General features: G+C 35.6%; 4 protein-coding genes across 4 annotated transcripts; 2 read left to right on the plus strand and 2 right to left on the minus strand.

Moving 5' to 3' along the window:
- Positions 1-2,340: 2,340 nt before the first annotated feature.
- Positions 2,341-2,680, minus strand: LOC129238259 (pupal cuticle protein C1B-like). The gene is made up of 2 exons (XM_054873298.1): positions 2,675-2,680; positions 2,341-2,607 (listed from the first exon to the last, which is right to left on the minus strand). The coding sequence occupies exons 1-2, from the start codon at positions 2,678-2,680 to the stop codon at positions 2,341-2,343; spliced, it is 273 nt and encodes a 90-aa protein (XP_054729273.1).
- Positions 2,681-4,494: 1,814 nt separating this feature from the next.
- LOC129238260 (cuticle protein 16.5-like) lies at positions 4,495-4,959 on the plus strand. Its single transcript, XM_054873299.1, has 2 exons — positions 4,495-4,500; positions 4,630-4,959. Exons 1-2 carry the CDS (start codon positions 4,495-4,497, stop codon positions 4,957-4,959), a joined length of 336 nt encoding a protein of 111 aa, XP_054729274.1.
- Positions 4,960-9,819: 4,860 nt separating this feature from the next.
- On the minus strand, positions 9,820-10,165 carry LOC129238261 (pupal cuticle protein C1B-like). Its single transcript, XM_054873300.1, has 2 exons — positions 10,160-10,165; positions 9,820-10,095 (listed from the first exon to the last, which is right to left on the minus strand). Exons 1-2 carry the CDS (start codon positions 10,163-10,165, stop codon positions 9,820-9,822), a joined length of 282 nt encoding a protein of 93 aa, XP_054729275.1.
- A 1,564-nt stretch (positions 10,166-11,729) lies between these two features.
- LOC129238262 (cuticle protein 16.5-like) lies at positions 11,730-18,604 on the plus strand. Its single transcript, XM_054873301.1, has 5 exons — positions 11,730-11,735; positions 11,799-11,801; positions 11,865-12,178; positions 18,101-18,155; positions 18,284-18,604. Exons 1-5 carry the CDS (start codon positions 11,730-11,732, stop codon positions 18,602-18,604), a joined length of 699 nt encoding a protein of 232 aa, XP_054729276.1.
- The last annotated feature ends 8,699 nt before the right edge of the window (positions 18,605-27,303 follow it).

Consider the following 27,303-nt stretch of genomic DNA (forward strand, 5'->3'; position numbering starts at 1 on the left):
CACCTCTAACTGAGCCTTTAAGTACCCCAATTTCTCTGATCCGTTGCCATCTTACTAGTTTGTTGTGGGCATATAAGCCTACAAAACTCTAATCTTATAAATCTTATTCACCTGAGAATATTTCCAATGGAACTAACAGATCCTGTATAGAGGAAGATGAAACCGCCAAACATGTGTTAGGGACGTGCCCAGCACTGATGCATAAGCGGCACAAACACCTGCGTAGACATATTTCACCAGAGAAGGAAATAAAGCCCAATAAAAACTACTAAAATTTATTGAGGAAGTTGAGCTCAAAGAAATACTTTAAACCCATGAAGGAAGCGCAGTAGATCATTCTGGCCTCAGAGCTAAATCCCAAGATAATAATAATTCTTCATACATAATCGGCGAACTTTTCTTCGGGAGGTCAATTATAACTGCGAACTTCCACTGCCCCTAAAACATCTGGCATGGGACGCTCTTTCACTCAGTTGACCCAATCACTTCCTTTTGGATTTTGGTTTTATAATGGATATAATTTTCGAAAGGCATTGATTATATATATTTTCATTGAAAATGTGTTGTTTGTTTTTTGCTTTGCTTTAGCGTGGATAATCTGACATAAATGCCAATTAAATATTAATTGTAGTTAATTAAGTATTAATTGAGAAATAATAGTTGGAGTTCGTTTATGATAAATTGGGTTACAATTCAGGCTTAAATTGCAATTAAGGCTTGAATAATTTCTTAATTGCCAATTAGGTGCCTGTTTGAACATAGTCCAATGAGAGCGGCAAATTTATCAAAGTGACATCAATAAATGATCGACAGTCAAATAAATTCATGCAGTTCGGCATATTGAATTAAATAAGCGATTGCATGTTTTTTTGGATTTGGATACCTCTGTCTATGGCTGGCTTTTATACTTTATTTCAGAAACATGTTCATTACCCAAAAGTGTAGGCCCAATTCTTGAAGATTCGAATATTTTGATAAGTGAAATCAAAACCGCGATTTTCTACGACGGCCTTTTTACAACTTAGAACTAACTAACTACAATGAGCTACCTGGCAGCAGGGTGGCATAATGCATTAAATTAAGATTTTCATTAGGTACTACTAAGTCTTTACTGAAACAAATAACAATACATTGCAAATAATGGTATATTTTCATGTTTCTTGCTGTCTACGAGTATAACCAAATTAAAATTTAATGTGCATTACTGGAAATTATCAAGGCGTAAATATTTATACTTTTAGTGAAATTCTTTTCTAAAGTACATTCACATAAACAAAATAAAAGTTGAATATTAAGTTGAGTATTATGCCCAATTTTCTTTTCTTCTTTGCTAGAATATCCAATACCTTACCACTGCTGACTTCCACATCTCTATGAATATTGATAAGCATCTATTCTTTTAATCGCTCTTCTCTAGTCCTGTTACATCGATAAGTTTTTGATCTTCAAATCAGAAATACACTCGGAGGTTCGTCATTCCCTGCCGAGAGGCGACTACTATTAGAAAAAACTTTCTTATAATTTTGGTGTTTCATGCCCGGAGATTCGAACCCAGGCCGTAATATATTATACTGTATTGTAGATAAAATTCCCTCTAAATTCTTTGAGTATGTAATTTTTAAGATAGAAGAGTTTATGTTGAGCATAACAATAGATTTTTTTTTATTTTTACAGCGGTTTAATTCTTTACATAGATCCTCAAAATTCAGAAAAGGTCCGACGTCCAGGAATGAACTGAAATCGATTTCGGCAAATGCATTTGGCATACGTGTGGCAAATTTTGATGATTAGATTATTTGGATTATTGGCATCGGAATTCGCCTACTTTGAAGAAGACGGAATACATTTCAACGAGTTAAAAAGATTTTGTGTTTTATTGAAGGTATCTTTTTGACAGAATATTCGAATGTAAAAATCTAAGTTTAATATTTCGGCACTCCCTTGGTTGGATTCAGTTCTAAAACTAAATTATATTTAAGGCCCCAAAAATTGTGTATTTCAACGCTCGATTAATGACTTTTTATATAATTTTAGTCAATTGGTCAGTTGGATATCGGGATATAAAAATTTATGAAAGAACGTTAGGCGGATGAACTAGTGCATGGTGGTGAGAGGAAAATTAAATTATTGTACTGGAAAAATGTTCATTATAATTCCGTGCTCTCGTTAAAAGTGAATTTTAACTAACACTGTTGCCGATGCGACATAAGTTCAAAATTAGTTATTGATACACATTTGCAATCAAAAATTAAATAACGACTAATGTTGGTGAGATTTATTCAGGTCCTTCATACATGCATTTCAATAAACTAAACATTAGACGCAACAAAAACATTTATTCTATTTCTTCAGTAACGTTGAGACAATAGGGGCGGCATACGCAACAGGAGCGACAGCAGCAACACGAGCCACTGGAGCGCTGTACACAGCAGGTGCGGCAAAGGCGGCGTGAGAGTAGGTGGTGACAACGGGTGCGGCATAAGCGCTGTAGGCGTAAGGAGACGCTGCATAGGTGGCCACAGTGGGCACAGCTGAATAAGTCAGAGGAGCTACGAGACCTGGATTCGCCTGAGCGACGGCGAAGAGGAGAGCCAAGCAGATGATGAACTGTAAGCGGAATAAAGAATTTAAAAAATGGAACAAGATATTAAAATGTTAAGATCTATTTTCTTACTTTCATTTTGTTGAAGTTTGTAGTTTGTAAACAGATCGAATTGAACTAATATTGACAACAGTTAAAAGTAATCAATTTATAGTAAATTTTACAGTATACCAATTTAGAGGAAATCAATTGTACTGGAAGCAAGGCTGTTGAACTTAAACGCATAACAGCAAGTTCAAACATTTTCACAAATTTTTTGCTGTGTCACTACTAATGACTTGATGTTGTTGCTATTTTGTACTTGCATACTCATGACTGGGAAATATCATTTCTGAGCACAATAATTTATAGACTTGTTATTCTTATATATAATAATAGACATTTTTCTGGCGTTTTTAATTAAGTATAATTAATATATTCAATGAGATACGCGCCATGACCAATGTATATGTGAGTATTACTATGTATAATTAATAGCAATCAGTGAAATGAATTTTCTTCCTGATCTGCCAATATTTTTTTCTTATTCAACTCGATCCTCAAACCATGATTAAACAATTTTTGATCAAAATTGCATTAGTAAAAACTCCAAAACTGCAAAAATCTGCGGAGGTCTCGCATTCCTTTGGCTGATCCCTATTTATGCGGTCTGCATAGCCCAGTATCTAGATACTGAGGCTTTGGAGAGCTGTGAAGACTGTTTTCATATCGAAGGCAGGCTAAATTTTTCAGGCCAATCAGTCTTCCATCCTTCTACCTGAAACCCTTGAGAGGCTAATTAATCTGCACATGAGAACGAAATTCCTCGGTGGCATTTGATACAAAACCAACACGTTTAGTACGAAGGCAAATCAAAAGAATCTGCCGTCCATACGATTGGTAAAGATATAGGGAAGTCCCTTTCTGAGGAAGAGTTCGCAGTGGTCATATTTCTCGACATTGAGGGACTGCCAATAGAGTTCTCCCAGAGGTTTGTCTATAGAATGCCAAGCGATAAAACGGTATCTGTCTCTCCCCGCCGACAGGTGAGCAGGGGTACTCCACACGGTGAAGTTCTCTCCCTATTTCCTGGTTGTCGTTGTCAAAGAGAAAGGGCTAGAGGGTGATTGCTTACACGGATAACGTGCCACTTACCTCATCGGTTATTTAAACGCAGTTGTTAGTTGGGCGACGGATTGTGGCTTATCGAAAAATCCTCTCAAGTTGGAACTCGTCCTATTCACAAAGAAAATAAAAAATACCCAGTACTCATTCTGCCAATTTCTCCGCTTTTAATGACATGCCTTAAATAGTTGTATATTATCTCAAAGTATATTTTTGTTATGAAAAAAGCTCCTCATTAAAAACCATTTGGTTTTGCTCAATTTTTGGAACAATAAAAGGTGTAAGCGCGAATTATATTTATTTATAAAAAGCCATCTTTTATAACAATCTTGTTTTAAACGGAATTTTATGCAAGGCTCCAAATTTTAAAAATTAATTAATGAGTATTTTTTTTTGATTTCAGAAAACTGATTATAAAAATTCTTCTTGGACTCGAATTCACGATCTTAAATTTTCACTCAGATGAAAACTAAAGAATTTTTACTTCAAGCGGAACCGGCAATCTTCGAAAAAATCCCAATACAGTTGTACGTGCATATGTATGTGCGTTGCATGTATGCTTTTTGTCGGTTTTTCCAAAGCTGCGTTCGGCATAATGTAAGTACACAAGTATGTATGTTAATGGAATTAAGTGCTTATGGCTATTAAAACGTAGGCATATTCTTTCTAACAGAAATACACACACAACTGTTACTTGCTCTGCGAAATTTGACTATAAATTATGCTCGACGGGTTGTAGCCGACATCAGTTAACTCGCAGCAGTCAATTAACAACAAACTATCACAAAATGAAAGTAAGTGAACCAAATGTGCTGATTTATAAAAAAGTGCTTAATTAAAAAAAACCCACTTCTTAAGAAATAAATTATATCACTCAGTATATGCAGAAAATACTTAATATCATCAACTTCTTCCTTTTACAGTTCCTCATCTGTTTGGCTCTCCTCTTCGCCGTTGCCCAGGCCAACCCCGGCTTGGTGGCTCCTTTGACATATTCCGCCGCTGCCGTTCCCGCTTATGCCTCCTACGCCGCCGCACCCTACGCCGCGTACTCGACCTATGCCGCACCAGCTGTTGCTACCTACTCCCACGCTGCTTACTCTGCTCCAGCTGTGGCCACTTACTCACATGTTGCTGCCCCAGCTGTCTACAGTGCTCCTGTTGCCCGTTTTGCGGCTGTTGCTCCAGTAGCACCAATAGCACCAGTCACCTATACCGCCCCTGTTGTATCCACTCTTTTGAAGAAGAAGTGAACTTCAGTAGTTTGTTGATGAATTTGGTTGTTGCGAAATTTGCTTAGAATAAAGGTTTATGTGAAAATCACGAAGATCAACTTGTTTTAGTTTTTTTATTGGCTATCTAAAATTTATTTATCTAAATTACTTTTAAAGTAGTGAAATGTTTTGATCTGGGGAAGTTATACATATAACACAAGGTCCTAAACTGAATCATCCAATTTTGGTTTTGAATGCATTTTTGTACTAAATAAAAGAAAAAGTTTGCTGTGATGGATCTTTACGCGTTCCATTGATTGTATATTTGTATAGTGCAGCTGTCTACCACACAATTGTCAAATATGGTTGACTAGTTTTACGCCACCTTATACATTAAAACAGAAAAGCGATAAAAATATAGTTACACTGGTTTTAGGACCAATTTTAATATTTTCATATTTACAGACATTTTCTTTTCATTGAGCTTTAGCAAAAAATGCACATGCATCGCAAAGGCTTAAATTGTTTGTTTAAACTTTTTTGACACAAAAGTCAAGTATTAGATAATTCTAACGGGTTGTAGCCTCTTTATTATTGATATGCCTTGGTGCAACGCTTGCTCAGTTGAATATGACGAATTAACAGCTATCAATGTATTTCCGGCCATTAACACCAAATGAGCAGCTTATTTCGAAAGATTTCGTAGTTGCCAAAGGTGTTGGTCGAAGCTTCGGGTTCTGTGAGCAATATATGATTTTTGATTTTTAAAAGCAATTTGTTGTTTTTTTTAAGACTTAACTAAATTTGAACAACGTGACAACTTTTTGCGCGTATATGGATTTCCCTGTTGCTACAATAGTATTTGGTTGAGCGTCCTTTAGACTTAACAGCGATTCTAATGTGCTTTCGGGGGTTGGATCTGCAATTTAGTTATATTAAATCACTATAAATGACGTCTTAATTTCCACGTTTTGTTGTTGCATAAATATTAATTTCAATAGACGCGTAAATGCACCAGTAATGGCTCTGTAGTTATAAGAATATACTACATACATTCGAGTCTATATCTGGTGGATGCCTCCATATAGAAAACACTGAATTATTTACAAAATCAATACATTCAATCTGTTTCACTAATACATTCACAATTTTCTCATTGTCTTCGTCTCTGTCTACGATTTTTCGGAGATTTAACGTAACTGGTCAATTCGGCGACGTTTCGTTGTGGTTCGCGAAAGAATCGAAGTCAGAACAAGTAATCTGCATGAATCGAACTATGGCACACCCAACGGCGGGTGTTTGCCTTTGTGACTATCTGGACGCCTAGGCTACGACGATAGGTTTAAGGTTGTATGGGAGGTGCCACGCCCTCTTTTTCAATACGTAATACTTTCCACCCTAAGTAAGTATTTCATGTAACTGTATGAAATTGGAGGACCTTAGCATAAGCGGTTCCAGAGAAAATATATATGAAGATTTCAATTTGTATGGAAGGTGCTATGTCCCCTTCGACAATAGCTACCACTTTTCACCATAACTACTGTATACGAGTATACAAGTTATGCATTCGTGTAAAGTTTCAGTATCCTAGTTTAATTGGTTGGATATACATACCTACATATGTACATAAAAATTTATATAGCGGTTTTAAAGTTTTGGTCAATATGTCAGATACCACGTTCCCAATATAGCGGGGTTTAGTTTCCTTATTTTTTGGAGCATATTTATGTAATGATGATTTCCAAAGATATATTAATTTTTTATTTTGGAAATCAATTTGATTGAGCCTGTTTTCCAGCAAACTTACTCAAAATATCTTCTCTGTAAATGATAAAATAAAGAGCCTTTCAAAAGTGATGCGCAGATGTTAATAATAAATACATCCTAGACGTTACACTTTTTGTGTATCATCTTTGACATTTATCAAGTAGACAAGTATACAATTTTACACGATAGAACCACGAGTTAAAATTATTTAAAATTATTATGAAAATGGTCGATCTTTAAGAACAACATATCGCAAAATTCGTGATTTCTTTTGTGCAAATGTTCGTCTGAATGAGATTGGTTCTGTCGAGGATAAACACATCGGCTATAAAATTCTGGGCCTAAAGAAAAACCTTTGTTTTGTTCATGAAGGTAATTTCCATCAAGAATACCGCAATCATTCCACGGCCGCTCTAACATTTCAATACCACTTTTGTACAAGTACATTGAACGATTTACCGTTTGCCTAAAATAGGCCGCAGTTTCAGCGATAACCTCTTTATTGGAGGGGAGTTTCTTACCGGCGAGCATTTTCCAGGTCTGCAAACAGCCATTAGTCGCTGGTAGCCAAATGGGGCGAACGGTGGATGTGGGAGCAATTCGAAGTTCAATTCATGTATTTTTGCTGTTGTTTTGACAGTGATGAACTGTATTTTTCCTATCAAGAAGCAGTGTAAAATTAAAACAGGAAATTATTTTTGATCCATTGTTTTAAAAATAACAAAAGTAGCGTCACTCTTAGTACAATAACTCACGAAGTAATGAATAGAATATCATGAAATTTTAACAGCTGTTTTTTAAGATCAGTACTAACTGAAAAAGAGGTGAATGCAATAAAACTATGTGTTAGGCCCGGGGCTTTACAGCCTATGTGTTTAAAAGGACTGTCAGAGGCAAAACTGGACGTTCTGTACAAGTAGCTTTTTATAAATATATATATTTATATAAAACTGTTTGATGGATTTTATGTAAGGATTTGTATTTGCATTCGTACAAAATTAAATAAACACAAGAATTGAAGCAAACAGATCATTATCAACATAGAAATTTCGTGAATTGGTTCCATGAACCAAAATCACATTTTTCGCGCAAAATCCTTTTTAGTGATGAAGCTCATTTCACCCTGTATGAATTTGTCAACAACTAAAATTTCAGCACCTAGGGAGAAGAAAATCCTTGAGTGATTTCAGAAAAATCCACTAAAATGTAAAGCGTTTTTCAGTAAGAGCGCTTCAACTTTTTTTTTTGAATAAAACACAAACGGTTTGACTTTTTTAACTAATTTTTTTTTTATTATCGAGTTTGAACATATACATTTAAGTATGAAATTCGATTTCTTTTGCATGACCACCGTCCAATGACTTCACATAACCCCAAAACGGGACGGCTTGTTAAATGGACCGTAAAATGGCCGTAATGCTCTTAAAGTAGCAGCAACAGAACGATTATTTTCATAAAAAATTTGCACGATTTGCAATCGTTGCTCAAGTGTGTAGCGTTCCATGATGAAATGTATACTAATGAAGTTTACAAATGACAAGAGAAAAATAAAAAATATTCCGTCGTTCGCCCTCCCTATCGGAACAAAGTTGAAGCGCACATATTGAAAAACGCTTTACTGTTTGTTGCGGTTTTTAGGCTGGTGGAATAATTGGCCGATTTCTACGAAGATGAAAATGAAAGAGCTGTTACCGTCAACTAAGGATTGTTTGTGGCCTAAGCTTAAAAGAATAGACTTAGACGATCTTTATTTTCAACAACGAGCCGTACAGCTCATGAAAACATTGCATTATTTCAACCTAAACCTCTCGACCGACTAATTACAAGTAATGCTGACATAAACTGGCCACTTAGACTATGTGATCTAACACTACTAGACTACTTTTTGTGGAATTTTTTCGAAAGTAGAAAATATATGAATAAGCTAAAAACGATTCTAGAGCTAAAAGACAACGTTCGACAATGTGTGAGCGAGTCGTTAAACATTTTAATTCTCATGCGGTCATTTAAATGATGTTACTTTTCTCTAATAATTTTTGGGACTGTAGTTTTGAATAAAAATAGTGAAACCTGAAAGAATCTAAATTTTAACATCTTTTATTTTATCATATCTGGGCGCTTCTTTTGAAAGATCTTTTAGTCATATCTTGAATATCTCTCCGCAAAATTTGTGTAGTCTAGTCTGTAAAATTGTTAAACCAAAATTGAACTGAATATTTATTTATGATGAAGTGATTAACTAAATAGATAATAAAGATATTCGATTTGGCACAGATTCTAAAGAGGAAGAAAGCTTAAGACCAATTAGCTTCAAAAAGACTGACTATCTGGTATAAATTAAGTTTTACATATCGAGTTAGGTTTAGTGTTCACACACATAAAATTTAACTCACATTAAGAATTTGGCAGGTTGAAGGGCTTTGATTTCGTTGGTGGAAAATTCGGTTTGAGGAAAATAGAGAAAAACTTAACTTTAGAATGAATTTTCTTAGTCAATACAATCGAGTTTTGATTGCAGGCTTTGTTCAGAAAAAAAGAAGGATAACTTGGTAGTTCTTCAAAGTTTAATTAGGCAGCAGCTATAGCTCTTTGTAGCATTGGAGTAAAATGTAATTAAAAGACCGTTGGGGAAGGTGATAAATGAAATCAAAATTATTAAATTAATATTAAAAAAAGAATACTTTGTGTTTTGTTGACCGATGTACGGTACCTTTTTGACAGAATCTTTGTCTTTTAAAAATAAATATTTAAAGACCCAAAGAATTATGTGTTTCAACGCTTGACTAACGATTTTTTTCATCTTTCCAACTCTAAATAGTCCATTGGTTTGTTGGATATCGGGTTTTAAAAATTTAACGAAAGAATACTCATTGTGCGCGATGATGGAGAAAAATTAAGTTAATGCACTCAAAAATTTTAAGTGCGTTAAAAAGTACCAAGTCCGTACTTTTCTCTCTAAAGCGAATTTTAGCTAACATCGCCAATGATAACGACATAAGTTCAAAATTAGTTATTGATACATATTTGCAATCAACATTAAATAACGACTAATGTTGGTGAGATTTATTCAGGTCCTTCATACATGTACATATTTCAATAAACTAAACATTAGACGCAACAAAAACATTTGTTCTATTTCTTCAGTAACGTTGAGACAACAGGGGCGGCATACGCAACAGGAGCGACAGGAGCGACAGCAGCAACGCGAGCCACTGGAGCGCTGTACACAGCAGGAGCGGCAAAGGCGGCGTGAGAGTAGGTGGTGACAACGGGTGCGGCATAAGCGCTGTAGGCGTAAGGAGACGCTGCATGGGTGGGCACAGTGGGCACAGCTGAATAAGTCAGAGGAGCTACGAGACCTGGATTCGCCTGAGCGACGGCGAAGAGGAGAGCCAAGCAGATGATGAACTGTAAGCAGAACAAATTGAAGAATTTTAAAAAAATTATGCAATATGTTAAGATATTTTCTTACTTTCATTTTGTTGAAGTTTGTAGTTTGTAAACAGATCGAATTGAACTAATATTGACAACAGTTAAAAATAATCAATTTATAGTAAATTTTGCAGTATACCAATTTAGAGGAAATCAATTGTACTGGAAACAAGGCTGTTGAACTTAAACGCATAACAGCAAGTTCAAACATTTTCACAAATGTTTTGCTATGTCTCTACTAACCAAACATAACAAAGTTGATAATGACTTGATGTTGTTGCTATTTTGTACTGCATACTAATGACTGGGAAATAGCATTTCTGAGCACAATAATTTATAAACTTGTTATTCTTATATAATAAGGACATTTTTCTGGCGTTTTTAATTAAGTATAATTAATTTATTCAATGAGAAATGCGAATAATTGCCCTAATTGCCAATATTTTTTTCTTATTCAGTTCGATCTACAAACCATGAAACCAACCAAAAACATGTTTGAATAAAATCAAAACTGTTCTTTTTTCAGTTTTTAATCAACGACTGCAAAAATCTGCGGAGGTATCGTATTCTTTTGGCGATCTATGCGATCTGCATAACCAGGTGTTATATACAATGGCTGTTGCGAGCTGTGTGGATGGTTTTCATACTCAACGTCGAAAAAATCTCTCACGTATCCCTTAATGATTTCAGATAATAGTGCGGTCAAATACTCATTTTTTATAGATATTTTTTAAGAATTTGTTTTTTAAGAAAATAAAATGCGATTGTCTTGATTTTATGTATGTTATTATTGACATCATTCTTTTGTAGTAGTGTGACACCAAAGTGAGCGTCTTAAAAAAGATAGGTGGCTTGATTTTGGCTCTTCAGAATATCTTGTAGGCTTATCATTCTGACAGGCGCTACAATGGGAAATTTTTTTGTAAAATAACAAAATGGCGGACATTTGAAAAAAAGGTATGTTTTTCGGATGGAAATCAGACTGTAGTACGGAAAGTTAGGGCTGAAAAGAAATGAAAGTAGTACAAAAACAGATCAGAAATATCTTCCCGGTATGGGATTGTTAAAAATATAGAAGTCTCTATATCAGAAACAGTTCGTGGGTAATTCGGGTATTCGAGTTTCGCTGTGATTCGTTGTAGGTCCGTCGCCTTCCACTAGTGGGTGGAAAAATTAAAATTGCTCCCAATTTAAAATTAATTAAGAACTATTTTTTCGATTCCTGAAAACTGATTTTAAAAATTCTTCTCGGACTTGAATTCATGATCTTAACTTTTCACTTAACTTAAACTAAAGAATTTTTACCTCAAGCTGAACCGGCAATCTTCGAACAAATCCCAATACACTTGTACGTGCATATGTATGTGGGCTGCATGTATACTTTTTGTCGGTTTTTCCAAAGCTGCGTTCGGCATAATGTAAGTAGATATGTATGCATGTTAATGGAATTAAGCGCTTATGGCTATTGAAAACGTAGGCATATTCTTTCTAACAGAAATACACACACAACTGTTACTTGCTCTGCGAAATTTTACTATAAATTATGCTCGACGGGTTGTAGCCGACATCAGTTAACTCGCAGCAGTCAATTAACAACAAACTACCACAAAATGAAAGTAAGTGAAGCAAATGTGCTGTCTTATAAAAAAGTGCTTAATTTAAAAATGTCCACTTTTTAGGAAGTAAATTAGATCACTCAATATTTGCAGAAAATACTTAATATCATCAACTTCTTCCTCTTACAGTTCCTCATCTGTTTGGCTCTCCTCTTCGCCGTTGCCCAGGCCAACCCCGGTTTGGTGGCTCCTTTGACATATTCCGCCGCTGCCGTGCCCGCTTATGCCTCCTACGCCGCCGCACCCTACGCCGCGTACTCGACCTATGCCGCACCAGCTGTTGCTACCTACTCCCACGCTGCTTACTCTGCTCCAGCTGTGGCCACTTACTCACATGTTGCTGCCCCAGCTGTCTACAGCGCTCCTGTTGCCCGTTTTGCGGCTGTTGCTCCAGTAGCACCAGTCGCCTACTCTGCCCCTGTTGTATCCACTCTGTTGAAGAAGTAAACTTCAGTAGTTTGTTAATGAATTTTGATTGTTGCGAAATTTGCTTAGAATAAAGGATAATGTGAAAATCACGAAGATCAACTTGTTTTAGTTTGTTTATGGGCTATCTACAATTTATTTATCTAAATTACTTTTGAAGTAGTGAAATGCTTTAATCTGGGAAAGATTATACAATACATATATAATACAAGGTGGGCCAAAATGAATCATTCAATTTTGTTTTTGAATTATTTTTTACTAAAAAATTTATTTTCAGTAATGGAAATCTTTTGATTTTATTTATCTTGACCTTTGCGCGCTCCATTGATTGCCTGTTTGTATAAGGCAACTGTCTAGTACACAAGTGTCAAATATGGTTGGCTAATTTTACGCCACCTTATAGATCAATACAGAAATACGATATAAATGTAGTGAAACTGATTTTAAGATCTATTTTCATATGTAAAGACTTTTTATTTCAAATTATATTGAGCTTTATCAAAAATGGTATAGAATTGAGGTCCACTAGTCATAAAAAGTTAACGTACAGCTACATTTACATTTTATATTGCTTTCTTGTACCGAAATTTCCAAAAGAAATCAAAAATCTTCAAAAATCCCTGAAATTTTTAGTGTCCGCGAGCGTGTTAAGTTCTGGGAAAAGGTAATTTTTTCGGACGAAAGCAAGTTTTGTATATTTTTAATCAAGGGACGGAAGCTGGTATGGCGAAAGTAAGGGACTGCCCTCGACAAACAAAATCTTGCGGCCACAGTAAAACATGGTGGTGGAGGCGTAATGGTGTGGGGTTGTATGGGCAGTAACGGTGGGGCAAGATAGAGTTTATTGAATCTACTATGGATAAATACTTATATTTGAACATATTATACTTAAATCAAATTTAAAGCAGAGCGCTACCAAATTAGGTTTGGGGATACTTTTGGGATACTTTTATGTTTCAACAAGACAACGACCCCAATCACACTGCTGAAATGGTGAAGCTCTGGCTACTGTATAATGTCCCAAAACAGCTGCGTACACCACCACAATCACCAGATCTCAATCCAATTGAGCATTTGTGGGACTTGTTAGAACGTAAGATTCGCCAACATGAGATAACATCATAATCGAGGTTAAAGGACATAATTAATGAAAAATGGAGCAAAATAACTTCAGAAGAAACGTAGTAAAATCTATGCCAAAGCGTCTAGCAGAAGTTATCAAGCGCAAAGCCTACCCCACAAGCTATTGTGTGAGTTATTTTCAGTTTCACTGTCAATGACCTAACTTTTATGAACAGTGTACGTTAACTTTTTCTGAATTAATTTTCGTACGTATTTTATTTTTGTTATTGTTGTTGGAATTAATTTAAGTTTATAATTTTTATTTATTCTTTTACTGAAAGACTGAACTATAATATGTAATCCAAACTTATTTTTTTATAATAAAATGCCAATATGCATTATTATTTGAAACTTGTTTCCATGTAAATATAGTGTACGTTAGCTTTCTATGACTAGTGTATAAGAAAATTCGACTGGGTTATAACAATCTTCACTCGGTTGAATATATAAAATTATCACCAAGGAATGACCCTCCGTCAACGAAACGCCAACTGAGCAGTTTGTGTTCAAAATTTCGTCCTCGCCAGAGGTTTTTGTAGAGGCTTCGGGCTCTGTTCAAATTTTGTGATGTTTGGTTTTTAAAAACAGTATTTTTAAGACAAAAAAAACTTGAGCACCGTGACTATTTTTTGCGAGTATATGGACTTTCCACCAACAAAATGACGTTTCAATCCCTGAGTTTAATAAAATATTAAGGCAGGCATCGTGTCCTAACACAAAAATTCGAGAAGTATATACATACTTATTTTAAATTATTTTGTTGAAATTCCTTTAGCCTTAATAGCAATTTTGATGAGCTTTGGGGGTTAGATCAAATCACTATAAATGACGTCTTAATTTACATGGTTTGTTGTTGCATACAAACTAATTTTAATAGAGGCGCAAATGCACAATTAATGTCTCCGTAGTTATAAGATACCTATACTACATTCGAGTCTGGATCTGGTGGATGCCTCCATATAGTGAACCTTCAATTATTTACATGGAGTACTCTAGCTTGGTATTTACATGGGACAGTTTGGCAAAAACAATATCATTCAACCTTTTTTACTAATGTATTCATAATTCTTTCCTTGCCTTCGTCACTGTCTATGATTTTTCGGAGATTTGACGTAACTGGCCAATTCGACGACATTTGGTTGTAATGCGCGAAAGAATAAAAGTCAGAACAAGTAATTTGTACGAATCGACACCAACGGCGGCTGCTTAAAATTACCTTTGTGGGAACACAGCTAAAAGTGTCGTACGGGAACACACCTATACCTATCGGTTTGGCCACACTGATCTCATTATTCATTTTTATTCACTATTCAATTTAATTTAACGCCGTTATTCATTCTAAGAAAGAGATCATTCTAGAAGCGTTCTTGCAACTACAAGATAACAGAAAATAGAGTTCCTCTATAAGTTATAAGTTTTTATCTTAGCAGTCTTAAATTTTCATAGGAAATAAAGCGAATTAATTTTAATATAAAAGTATATGTGGAGTTTTATTCCCCCACACCTTTATAACTATGGGGCGCCTAGTCTATCAAAAAACTGTTTTTCGTTTTTGACAGCTAATTCTTATTTCCAGATGTGTAAACCCAAGGTAAATAGTGTGCAATTGAAAACCTGAAAATTTTAAAAGCAATTCAAAGCAGAAAGCTTAAAACAAGACAGGCATAATAATTAGTGAATCAATGAAAACGGGTATTCCCCTAAATTTTAATTGGCTGCTGTTATTTGACGCTAGCGTTTGGTTTTCTGCTTTTTGTCGGGGGCAAATCATTTGGGGGTGAAAGTGTGCTGATTTACGTATACCAGTTTGATCAAAAAGTTCCTGGAACAACCGCCAGGTGACGCTTTAAGTCAATTGATTTGAGAGTTCTGTTTTTTTTGTTAAGTTCCCATATCTGTGATTAACATCCTTACCAGATTATATTGCCATTGTTTGACATTTGTAAAAGTTGTGCCGTCTTGAGTAAATCTACCTCTGACGGTTTTTTCGATGCTTTACAGTTTTAAAAATGGTTTTAAATTTGTATTAAACTTTGGGTTAAAATGGACTCAATGGTGCGAAAACTTTGGAGATTTTGAGACATTGTTTCGATAATGGTACTCTAAAGAAACTAGCGGTTAACGAATGACGTGAACGCTTCGGAAGGGGTCGTGAGTTCATCGAGGATGAGGAACATAGTGGCAGTCCGTCGACATCGACAACAACAAAAAAAGTTGATTAATAACGGCAAATTAATGAACATAGAGCTGGGGCAAAGGACTTGAACATTGCTTATGAATCGGTTCAGGACATTGTAGTTAATAATTTGAAATTGCACCGTGTTGTTGCAAAGTTGGTTCCACTGGACCATAATTTCATGCAAAAAAGGAACTGCGTTGATATCCAATATCGCCAAAGAGGCTGAATCCCGCCCACCATTAATCAATCGCATACTGGAAACGAAACGGTGGTTTATGAGTACGACGCAATGCCGACATCAGGCGAGTGAGTGGAGAGCTCCAAATGAACCAAGACAAATGAACCAAGACTAAAGGAATCGAAATCGTCGATTTCAGTGAAAAACGAAAGCGATGCTCACGGTGTTTATGGATCACAACGGTATTGTGCACCACGTATTTCTGCCAGAAGGTCAGACAGTTAACAAGAACTATTTTGCGACATGAAAACCCACCGTCGCACAGTGGGATTATTATTCCTGAATTTTTGACAAAGAACGAAAACAATACCTTCCAACAGTCATCAAATTTATCTGACATGGCTCTTTGCGAACTTTTTCCGTTTGGTTGAGTCAAAAAATTACTCAGAGGAAGACGTTTTAACAGTCAAAAGGAAGTAATGGAAAGATATAAGAAGGCTATGAAGGCTATATCGAAAATGGAGTGCCAGAAATGTTTCGATAGCTGGATCAAACGCTGGCATACGTGCCTTATAGCTGGTGGGAAGTATTTGAAAGGCGATAATAACACTTTTGAGGAATAAATTTGTATTTGGAATTTTCTGAATATATTCCGAGAACTTTCGATGTCAATGAGCAATTTTCGGCCTTGCCGAATACTACTGCATTTGTCACTCTCTGTTCATCTTATTTTTATAATTCTGCGAAAAATTCACACTTTAGATGCTTCTAATTATTTCAAATTATTGTTTTTGATTGTCTATAACTCCATAGCATAGAGGAGGACAGGTGGTATGTAACATTTAACAATTCGGAGTTTTAAATTAATATTAAAGTCATGATTACTTAGTACATTTCAAAACTTATAAAATGCTGCTCATGAATACTCCAATTAGCTCGTATTTCTGTAGAAGCATTCCAGGTTTCGATAATTCACTAGCCTAAGTATTTGAAATTTTCCACTCGTTGTATATTCAAGCCTTCCACTCTTAAGCTTTTATTAAAGTAACTGTTTCTACTGCTAACTCTCACGTACTTCGTTTTATTATTATTGATTTTCAAGCAATAACTTTTGCTGCAGAGCTCAACATTGTTGACCAGTGATTGTAATTCACTCAAACTGTCCGCCAAAACAAACTGCCCGTCAGCATATCTGATGTTATTAATCTTAATACCGTTCATTTGAATACCGACATTCGAATTTTGTAATGTTTCCTTCTTGCATAGTATTGCGGCAGTACTCTTTGCTTACATTTACTTCTGCGGTTTGCAGCCATTAGAGGTTCCTCCTCCATTGAATTTCTTTTGTATCAATATCCCTTGGTTTAAGGAAATGATAAGTTTTTTAAATGTAATTAGGATTTAAGAATTCGTATAAAAGTAATTTACACTTATACTGTATACCTATTTTGTTTTAGTATAGAAAATGAAACATTTCTAACACTTCATTTATTAACAATTTGAAATAGTATTTTGTAGAAGAAACGTAAAAAAAAAATTTAATCCAATTAAATTCTCTCAAAGCTCTAAAAATCTGAGAATTAGAATTAGTTCTGAACAGCCCCTACCAAAAAATATCGTAATGTCGTAAGTTTCGCTGAGGAATATTGAAACCAATTTTCCCGATTCACGATGCAGGGGAGTTAATCACCCCACTTATCGAATCGAAACTGAAACTGAGGGAGAGAATCGTCTTTCAACTATCTAGCGGTTTTAGGTTAATGAGTAAGCGCCGACTTATATAGGATGGAATTGGATGAGTGAAATGCAAAGAACGCAAAGCGTAACGGACAAAGACTTTCTGGACACGTTCAAGCTTATTATTACGACATGCATAATGTGGTTTCCAAATAAAAATATCAAACACAAAAGAGAGGTATATAACTGTTTTAAAGTATATGGATCAACAAAGATAAACTAAAACGTCGAATAAAAGCAATTACATGATGTCATGACTTTGCAATGGTGCAATTTGAATGTCTTTGATGTGTGCGTTAAAAATTTCAAAAATGTGCAGTGATAACTAAATTTAATTCGTTTTTTAATTTTTGCAAGAAATCTGAAATTTATTTTGCACACAGAAATCACAACTATTTTATCAATTGATGAAAATTGATTTAAAAAATTTATATTTGATTAGCAATGGCATCCTGGCGTCCTATAAATAAAACTTCCTTTTCACACAACTGAAAAAAAAACAATTTACCTGAAGCGGAACCGACACGCTTTTGAAATATCTAAATATGCATATGCTCATTGTCGCGTTTACCAAAGCTGCGTACACAAGTATGCGTGTATGTGTGTACAATTAATTGTAATCCAGTGCTTATGGCGTAGGCGTATTCTTGCTAACACAAACACACAAACAATTGTTACTTGCTTTGCGAAATTTTACTATAAATTATGCTCGACGGGTTGTAGCCGACATCAGTTAACTCGCAGCAGTCAATTAACAACAAACTATCCCAAAATGAAAGTAAGTGAACCAAATGTGCTGACTTATAAAAAAGTGCTTTATTAAAAAAGGTCCATCTTTAAGAAATAAATTATATCACTGAGTATATACAGAAAATATTTAATGTCATCTACTTCTTCCTTTTACAGTTCCTCATCTGTTTGGCTCTCCTCTTCGCCGTTGCCCAGGCCAACCCCGGTTTGGTAGCTCCTTTGACATACTCCGCCGCTGCCGTGCCCGCTTATGCCACCTACGCTGCCTCTCCCTACGCCGCGTACTCGACCTATGCCGCACCAGCTGTTGCTACCTACTCCCACGCTGCTTACTCTGCTCCAGCTGTGGCCACTTACTCACACGTTGCTGCTCCAGCTGTCTACAGCGCTCCTGTTGCCCGTGTTGCTGCTGTTGCTCCAGTAGCTCCAGTTGCCTATACCGCTCCCATTGTGTCTACTTTGTTGAAAAAGAAGTAAACTTTAGTAGTTTGTTGATGAATTTGGATTGTTGCGAAATGTGCTTAGAATAAAGGTGTATGTGAAAATCATAAATATCAACTTGATTTGATTGTATTTTTTGTGCTGGTTATCCTAAATTTATTTTTCTCATCATTTTTTTAAATAATTAATCTCAGGTAAAATAAGTAAAGACCGTTTCTTAAGAAGCAATGGTGGATCGCACCTGGGAATAATTGTTAAAAATAATTACAGATAATAAGAATTACCCTGGGTAGTGTATTTATGTATTTATAATTGGCGCGTACAGCCTTTTTGGGTGTTAGGCCGAGCTCCGCCTCCTATTTGTGGCGTGCGTCTTGATGTTGTTTCACAAATGGAGGAACCTATAGTTTCAAGCCGACTCCGAACGGCAGAAATTTTTATGAGGAGTTTTTTATGGCAGAAATACACTCGGAGGTTTGCCATTGCCTGTCGAGGAGCGACCGCTATTAGAAAAATGTTTTTATTAATTTTGGCATTTCACCGAGATTCGAACCTAAGTTCTCTGTGAATTCCGGATGGTAGTCACGCACCAACTCATTCGACTACGGCGGCCGCCTGGGGTAGTGTATTACACAAATAATAATAATAGTGTAGCGAGTATAACTTAAACGGACACGGATGCTTCCTTTTACATGCATTCTATTCGAATCGGAATTGCATAACGAATAAATTAGAGGTGCCTATCCACAGCGCCATAACCTTAACCGTGGTCTTAACCATAACGATATTTACTGTCATCTATTATTGGTGCCATAACCATAAACAGCCGATGTTTACATATTTTCGTTAGTAGATTATACGGTTGTAGGGCGAAATCTACCATATTTTAGTAAATTGTAGATTTTCTACTTAACATCTGTCAAAGGGAAGTCCATACAGCTGTGGCAGCAGTCAAAGTAAAATGGTGCTAAAAAAGACGCTAGAACAGCGTTATTAGAACAAATTATCTAATTCGTTGGAAATTAGTCAGTGGGGCCACGCAGATAATGGAAATATTTAATTAATAGTTAAATAAAAAGCGAGAAAAGTCCATATTTATGGACTCTAGGCTAGTCAACTGATTTTCAGAACAAGTTTTTTTTGCCCTACTACGTCAATTGTAAGTTGAGAGAAGGTGCTTCTATGCAGTTTTCCAGCCACCAAGCTCGTATCATTCCGCGAAGGCATCGATTTACAATTGTTTCCAATTTAAACACATTCTCCACTGATATTGACCAAGACTCACAACCATACAATAAAATCGATTTGATGTTATAATTAAAAATACATATTTGGGTTTTCTCCAAAGTCTGCTTTTGCTTTATTTAATACCCGACGGCGCTTCTATTATGAAAAAACTATTCTCGCATGCAGAATATATATACAATACATATATTGCATAAGTATTATACTTGTATATTGAAATATTGGATGAATATGTGAAGAAGCCTTTTTTAAATGTCAAATGTACTTTCCCATTAAATATTTGAACAACTGCTTGAGTATCTTATTAAACATAAACGTAATATATGATCAAAAGTAGTTTTCCACATGTAAGCTACTACGAATTGGCAAGGCAGGGCGCATCCTCTGACGAATCAGAAGCAGGAGTGCGCAAAAGGCAGAACTTCTCGCTATTCCAGAAGCAGGCCGTTGACAGGTGGACTTACACGGATTCCTGCAAAATAACTTAACAAACGTGGCCCAATTTCAACAAATCCAGAACTAACGAATTGCTAAGAAAGCTATAGGCAGACATTTTTAAAATTACGTCAACAATAACCGGTAATTGGCCTTTTGGAGACCATGCGATGGGAGACGAGGCGGCCGTTCAACAATAAATGAAAAGCTCCAATCAAGAAGAATCTAGAGAAACAGTTTTTGCCTATCTATGTGAGTGCCCAAGTCTGGGTGCTCTACGACATAGAACGCTGGGGGAATTCTCGATGGCCAACTTGAAAGAAATTGCATAAAAGGAAATTGATGACATAGGCAGATTTATAGTCAAATCGAGATGGTTCGATTAATAAAAAGCAGTGGTTCTACAAGTGGTGCATCAAAATGGCATCTATTGTTCTAATTGGGTTTGGGCTGTGTCGCTCGGACAACACCTACACCAACCAATCAATCAAGCTACTTTTTATTTTTAAGGAGTTTTTAATTATAATAGTTTTAACACATACAATTTGTATAAAAATTAGATGTATTATTGGTCATTTCTAATAAAATATTTGATATCACTTTTCATGTAACCCCGTCAACGGATCTTGCTGTGACTTTGGATGTAAAATGCAATTAAAGAGATTTTTCTTCATAGAATTTCCACTATAACTAAGTCGTTTCATTAATCTTATCAGTACAGCTTCGACCAAAAAAGTACAAAAAAATAAAATACCAACAAAATTAAAATTATTGTATATTATAAACAATATTAAATCTCACATAATGTAAAATGAAAATGGATTTACCATTCAACTACATAGTTTCACTTTAGTTTTGACAGATATTTGAGCTTTAACTTTAGTTAAAAATCATTGTAATTTTTACATGTTTTCCTGAATATTTGCATTAAAACATCAAATATATTGAAAATTTGCGCGCATTAATAAAATCCATTTCACTGCTTTATGCACATTTTGTCAAAAAAGTACCGGGAATTGTTCAATAAAACGCAAAATAATTGATTAGTCATCAAAATTTACTTTGCCGCCTTCAAAATAGGCTCCATTCGAAGCAATACACATATGCCAACGATTAGTCCAGTCATCAAAGCACCATCAAAGCACCTTTTAAACGCGTTTAAGGAGATCTTCTTCAGCTCTTTCAGTGAATTCTCTTTAATGGTCTCTATCGGCTCAAAGCGGCGTCCGCGGAGTGGCAATTTAAGTTTTAGAAATGGGAAAAAGTCATAGGAGGCTAAATCCGGTGAATACGGTTATTGTTCGATGATATTTGTCGAGTTTTTGGTCAAAAAAATGTTCACAACATGAGCCTTGTTAGACGGTGCGTTATCATGGTGCAAGATCCATGAGTTTTCTTTTCACATATTGGGCCATTTCCTACACACATTCTCTCTCACGCATCGCATAACTTCCAAATAATATTCTTTATTTGCTGTAAAAGCATTTGGAACGAATTCCGAGTGCACAACACCACGATAGTCAAAGAAAACGAGTAGCATGACTTTCAATTTTCACCGACTTTGACGGTTTTTGGGTTTCGGCTCATGTGGATAGAGAGCCATTCAGCCACCTGTTGACTGGTTTGCATGCCAAACTCATATGCCCACGTCTCTTCACCTGCTATGATGCGCTGGATAAACGTTGGGTCCGAATTCACTTGCTCACGCATATCTTCAGCCACTTTCTTCGAAGAATTTTTTGAAAGAAATTCAACTCTCTTGGAATGAGTCGAGCAGCCACGCGTCTCATGCCCAATTGATGGTACAAAATGTTGAGAATTGATTCGTGAGACTCGCTAAGATCACCAGCTACCTCCCTCAAACTTAAATGATGGTTTTTCAGCACCATTTCCTTGACTTTGTCGACATTTTCATCCGCTGATGACGCTGATAGGCGACCACGATTTCTCGGCCCTCTACAAAGCCCTATAGCATTCGTAGACCCGTATTCAAAACACAAACTTTAAAACAAATTTATTGTTCGATATTTTTATCCATAATGAAAATCGCAGAGCATATTGTTTACTTTAAGTACTATTTCTGCTATCATTTTCGCAGAGTGCGATAACATTCTTCTCCTTTCTCTCTACTTCCCAAATAGATTAAGCAGTGTCAAATTTTAGTTGTCACTGAACAAGAACCTTTTGAATTCTGTTGTAACACTAATTGGATAAGTTTACACAAAGATGATACATAGACATTGATTTTGAAAAACATTGTCTCAAATTCTATAAATAATTATTTTTTTACGAAATGATCTGCCACACAAGCCAGCTTTAATTGAATTAAAAAAAAAAAAACAACACCAACAACTCTTCTTAAAAAAATCGTAATTGATTAATACCTGATCTGAATATAATATGCTTACATACATACCCAACATCATATTCAATACATTCAAATCGTGTGTCTCCACAAGCACTTAAAACACACAAACAAACAAATTCCTTTACCACGGAGGCTTTAGGAAATATGACTGTCAACAAACGATTGTTCACATTGTTACGGTTTGTTAGAAAATCATTGCAAAACCATAACAACAAGTTCCTGTACCTATACACATCTACATATACAGGAAATATATTTATTTATATAGAAATTTGGACAGCAATAAATATGCAAGATTTGTTAACATTTCGTAGTTTAAATTAAAGTTTTTTTTTATTAATATAAATACGCAAAAATTTGCTATAAATTGCCGGCCTCCAGCCACAGTTGACATCAGTTCAATTTTAATTGCAAACAAATCAAAACTCCAAACAAAATCCAACAAAATGAAAGTAAGTAAAAACTTCTTTAGATTAATTTGAAACCCATTTCATACATACAAACGTACTTACATGTCATATATGGATTTCATTATTTTGTTTTTTCGACAGTTCCTCATCTGCTTGGCTCTCCTCTTCGCCGTTGCACAGGCTAACCCAGGTATCGTGGCTCCTCTGACTTACTCGGCTGTGCCCACCGTTGCCACCTATGCCGCTGCTCCATACGCCGCTTATTCCGCATACGCTGCACCTGCTGTGTACAGTGCTCCAGTTGCCCGCTTTGCTGCTGTGGCTCCGTCTGTCCGTGTAGCTGCTGTTGCCCCAGTCGCATACTCTGCTCCAGTCGTCTCAACCCTGTTGAAAAAGTAGATGCTGCGAATATATTTATAATATTTGTGGGCGATTCTAAATTTGTTGCGAAAAATTGCGCTGTTAAAGGACGTGAATTAAGAAAATAGTTTTAAATATAATAAATTAATATTGAAATCAACATAAATATTCTATTTTATTTGAATTTAATTTTTTGAAATGAGTTTTAGCTGGCGGAAGATAAACTCATAGTTTCAGATTTTAGGGCAGTATTACTTTGGTCATTACTGGCTGTTTGTATCAGCCTAATTGTATAGACGGAGATACGCTACTTTTAACTAATTTTAACTAGAAAATGTTGATACTGCTTTTACAGGTGAAGGAAAGATTCATAAATTTGTTACAGAGGATAGCACAATAAAAAGGTTCGTTACACGTCAAAGCTTATAAAGACTAGATGATTTACCCACTTTGACTCCTAAAGTATTTTTCGATTTGAATTAAAAGCAATCTAAGCAAAACGTGTAAATCAATCGCTGGCACATTTAGCTTTCATTCTTTTATAAAATAATCTAAAATAATAAAGTTAAAAGGAAAACCTCCTCTTTACGTGGACAAAGTTTAATGTCTCATAGCATGAAAATATGAAGCGACGCAAATCAGTGAAAATCAGTTTGGCTTTGTAAGCGGCAGATCTACGACAGATACTGCGATAGATGATTGTAAATGTGGTGAACACGCACCATCGCAACTCCAATGTACTAGTGGGATGTCTGAGAAGTTTTAGCATTAAAGCATTAAAGTAGAAGCATATCAGGGCTCAACCCTCAGGTCCCTTGATTTCAACATGGTTATGGATACGCCAACACGCCAACTACAAGATGCGATACCGTGGACGCTGATGTACGCCGAAAATATGGGCTGAAATCTTGGAATCAAATGGCGTATGCATAAGCTGAAAGAAAACAAATCACGCCACCTTTGAATTTAATTTTAGTGACCAAATTCTTAAATTTCACATTGCTACCAAAGAGGTAGCCACAACTGAGAGCTTCAAATATCTTGGCACCATTTATAGCAGGGATTGCGCACTAGCCTCCGACGTAGCAAACTGTATACAAACAAGCTGGCAAAGTTGACGCGCAATGTCAGGAGTTCTTTGTGACAAAAATATGCCTATGAAACTAAAAGTCAAAATTTCTAAAACTGTGGTTCGATCCGCATTATACTTCTAAATGTAGGCCGCTATCCGCTAAACAGGAGCAAAGAATCCATGTGGGGGAAATGAGAATACTGCGGTGGGCATCTTGCGTAACAAAGCTTGACAAAAAAGGGAATAAACAGGGACACAGAGAAAATCGGTTGCGTTGGTTTTATCAGATCAGTGCGCAATAAAGAAATTGGTAACTCAACGGCTTCTATCAATGAGCCGTAGCAGATCTTTTAAATCTAGGCTAAGCACCATTAAAAATTATATACAGCCGAACGAATTCAACGAAGAAGCAGCACAGAGCCGACTCCAATCCAGGGACCATGCCGAGGAAAAATAACACATTACCTGAGCTTGCAGAGAATACAGTGGCACGTCAAAAAATAAAGCGCAACGAACATGTAGCCGGCTTGGGGATGTGAAAATGGGTATTGAATGTTATGAGAAAACATTGGTTTAATTTATGTGTTATAATAGTAATTGCCTGCGTCAACCATGCCAAGCCATGTTGACTGAGCCATATAGTCAAAGAATCTAAATATCTCAAGCAAATCAAATTATAAAAAGAAAAGGTCAGTTTCAACTACAATAAAAATATGTTTAAAAATAACTATACAATTTTTCTACTTAAGCCTTGTCATTTATAAAAAAAATGTGTTAATAAACGGCGATTGGGTAATGCCCGGTTACGAGGCCCAGGGCATGAAACACCAAAATATAGAAAATGATGTTTTTTTGTAATAGCGGTCGCTTTTCATGAGCCATCTTCCACACGGAGGTGGCATAACACTGTGGGTCCCTTAACTTTGTGAAAGATCATGACGTATACCAAAAATAGGAAAAGTAGCTCCGCCAAACACACAAAAAGTATGCATGCGTCACTTATACATGCACATATATAATATATATATATCTATATACAAATACAGTGAATACTTATCTTCGTCAACTGAAACTATGAGTTTATCTTACGCCAGCTAAAACTCATTTCAAAAGAAGAAATTAAAATAAAATAAAATATTTATGTTAATTTCAATATTAATTTATTATATTTAAAACTATTTTCTTGATTCAGGTCCTTTAACAGAGCAATATTTCGCAACAAATTTAGAATCGCCCACATATATTATAAATATTATATATTCGTAGCATCTACTTTTTCAACAGGGTTGAGACGACTGGAGCAGAGTACGCGACTGGAGCAACAGCAGCTACACGGACAGACGGAGCCACAGCAGCAAAGCGGGCAACTGGAGCACTGTACACAGCAGGTGCAGCGTATGCGGAATAAGCGGCGTATGGAGCAGCGGCATAGGTGGCAACGGTGGGCACAGCCGAGTAAGTCAGAGGAGCCACGATACCTGGGTTAGCCTGTGCAACGGCGAAGAGTAGAGCCAAGCAGATGAGGAACTGTCGAAAAAAACAAAATAATGAAATCCATATATGACATGTAAATAAGTTTGTATGTATGAAATGGGTTTCAAATTATTCTAAAGAAGTTTTTACTTACTCTCATTTTGTTGGATTTCGTTTGGAGTTTTGATTTGTTTGCAATTAAAATTGAACTGATGTCAACTGCAGCTGGAGGCCGGCAATTTATAGCAAATTTTTGGGTATTTAATAATAAAACAACTTTAATTTAAACTACGAAATGTTAACAAATCTTACATATTTATTGCTGTCCAAGTTTCTATATAAATAAATATATTATATGTAGATGTGTATAGGTACAGGAACTTGTTGTTATGTTTTTGCAATGTTTTTCTAACAAACCGTAACAATGTGAACAATCGTTTGTTGACAGGTGATATACGCTTAGTCATATTTCCTAAAGCCTCCGTGGTAAAGGAATTTGTTTGTTTGTGTGTTTTAAGTGCTTGTGGAGACACACGATTTGAATGTATTGAATATGATGTTGGGTATGTATGTAAGCATATTATATTCAGATCAGTTGATAATCAATTAAGATTTTCGAAAGAATTGTTGTTGTTCCTTTTTTATTCAATTCATTAAAGCTGGTTTGTGTGCAAAATCATTTCGTAAAAAAAACAATTGTTTAAAGAGTTTTGAGACAACGCTTTTCAATATAATTTTCTATGTATCATCTTTGGGTAATTTTATCGAAATGGTGCCACAAAAGTTGTTTCATTAAAAATATCAGTTATGATTATCCAGAGCCTTACCGAACCGTTTAGCTGATCCTCGAGTATATGGGTATCCATGGAATGATCTTGATGCAAGCTATCTAACGGTATCTTTTGCGCTAATAAAGTATACATTCGATCAGAAAAATAAATCCATTGTTAAGCGCACTGTATGGTAAGTTGTGCCGTTTTGTTGAAACCAAATGTCGTTGACTAATTTTTGGAAACAAAAATTCAGTCTCAACAATTAGGCATTCATGAATCGACTACACATCTACAGGTAAAATCTGTCAAATAGTCGATTTATAAATTAATAATTGTTCAATGTCGAAATATCGATGTTGAAGGCTGTTCAGCAATATTTTGGGCTATAGCAGGAATATTTTCAACAGAACTTCAAGTGTTTATTCGACTAGTCCCTTTTCTATGCTGGAGAGAACTAATTTCTTGAAATTAATACACATCTGTCTACTTGAAAAATGTCAAAGGTGACACAAAAACAGGTATCGTCTAGAAATTATTCACTACTGCCATCTAGACGTCACTTTTAAAATACCTTTTATATTAAGGTAGACAAATTTTAA

Source organism: Anastrepha obliqua, chromosome 2 (genome assembly GCF_027943255.1).
Source record: "Anastrepha obliqua isolate idAnaObli1 chromosome 2, idAnaObli1_1.0, whole genome shotgun sequence".
Classification (NCBI taxonomy): Eukaryota; Metazoa; Arthropoda; class Insecta; order Diptera; family Tephritidae; genus Anastrepha; species Anastrepha obliqua.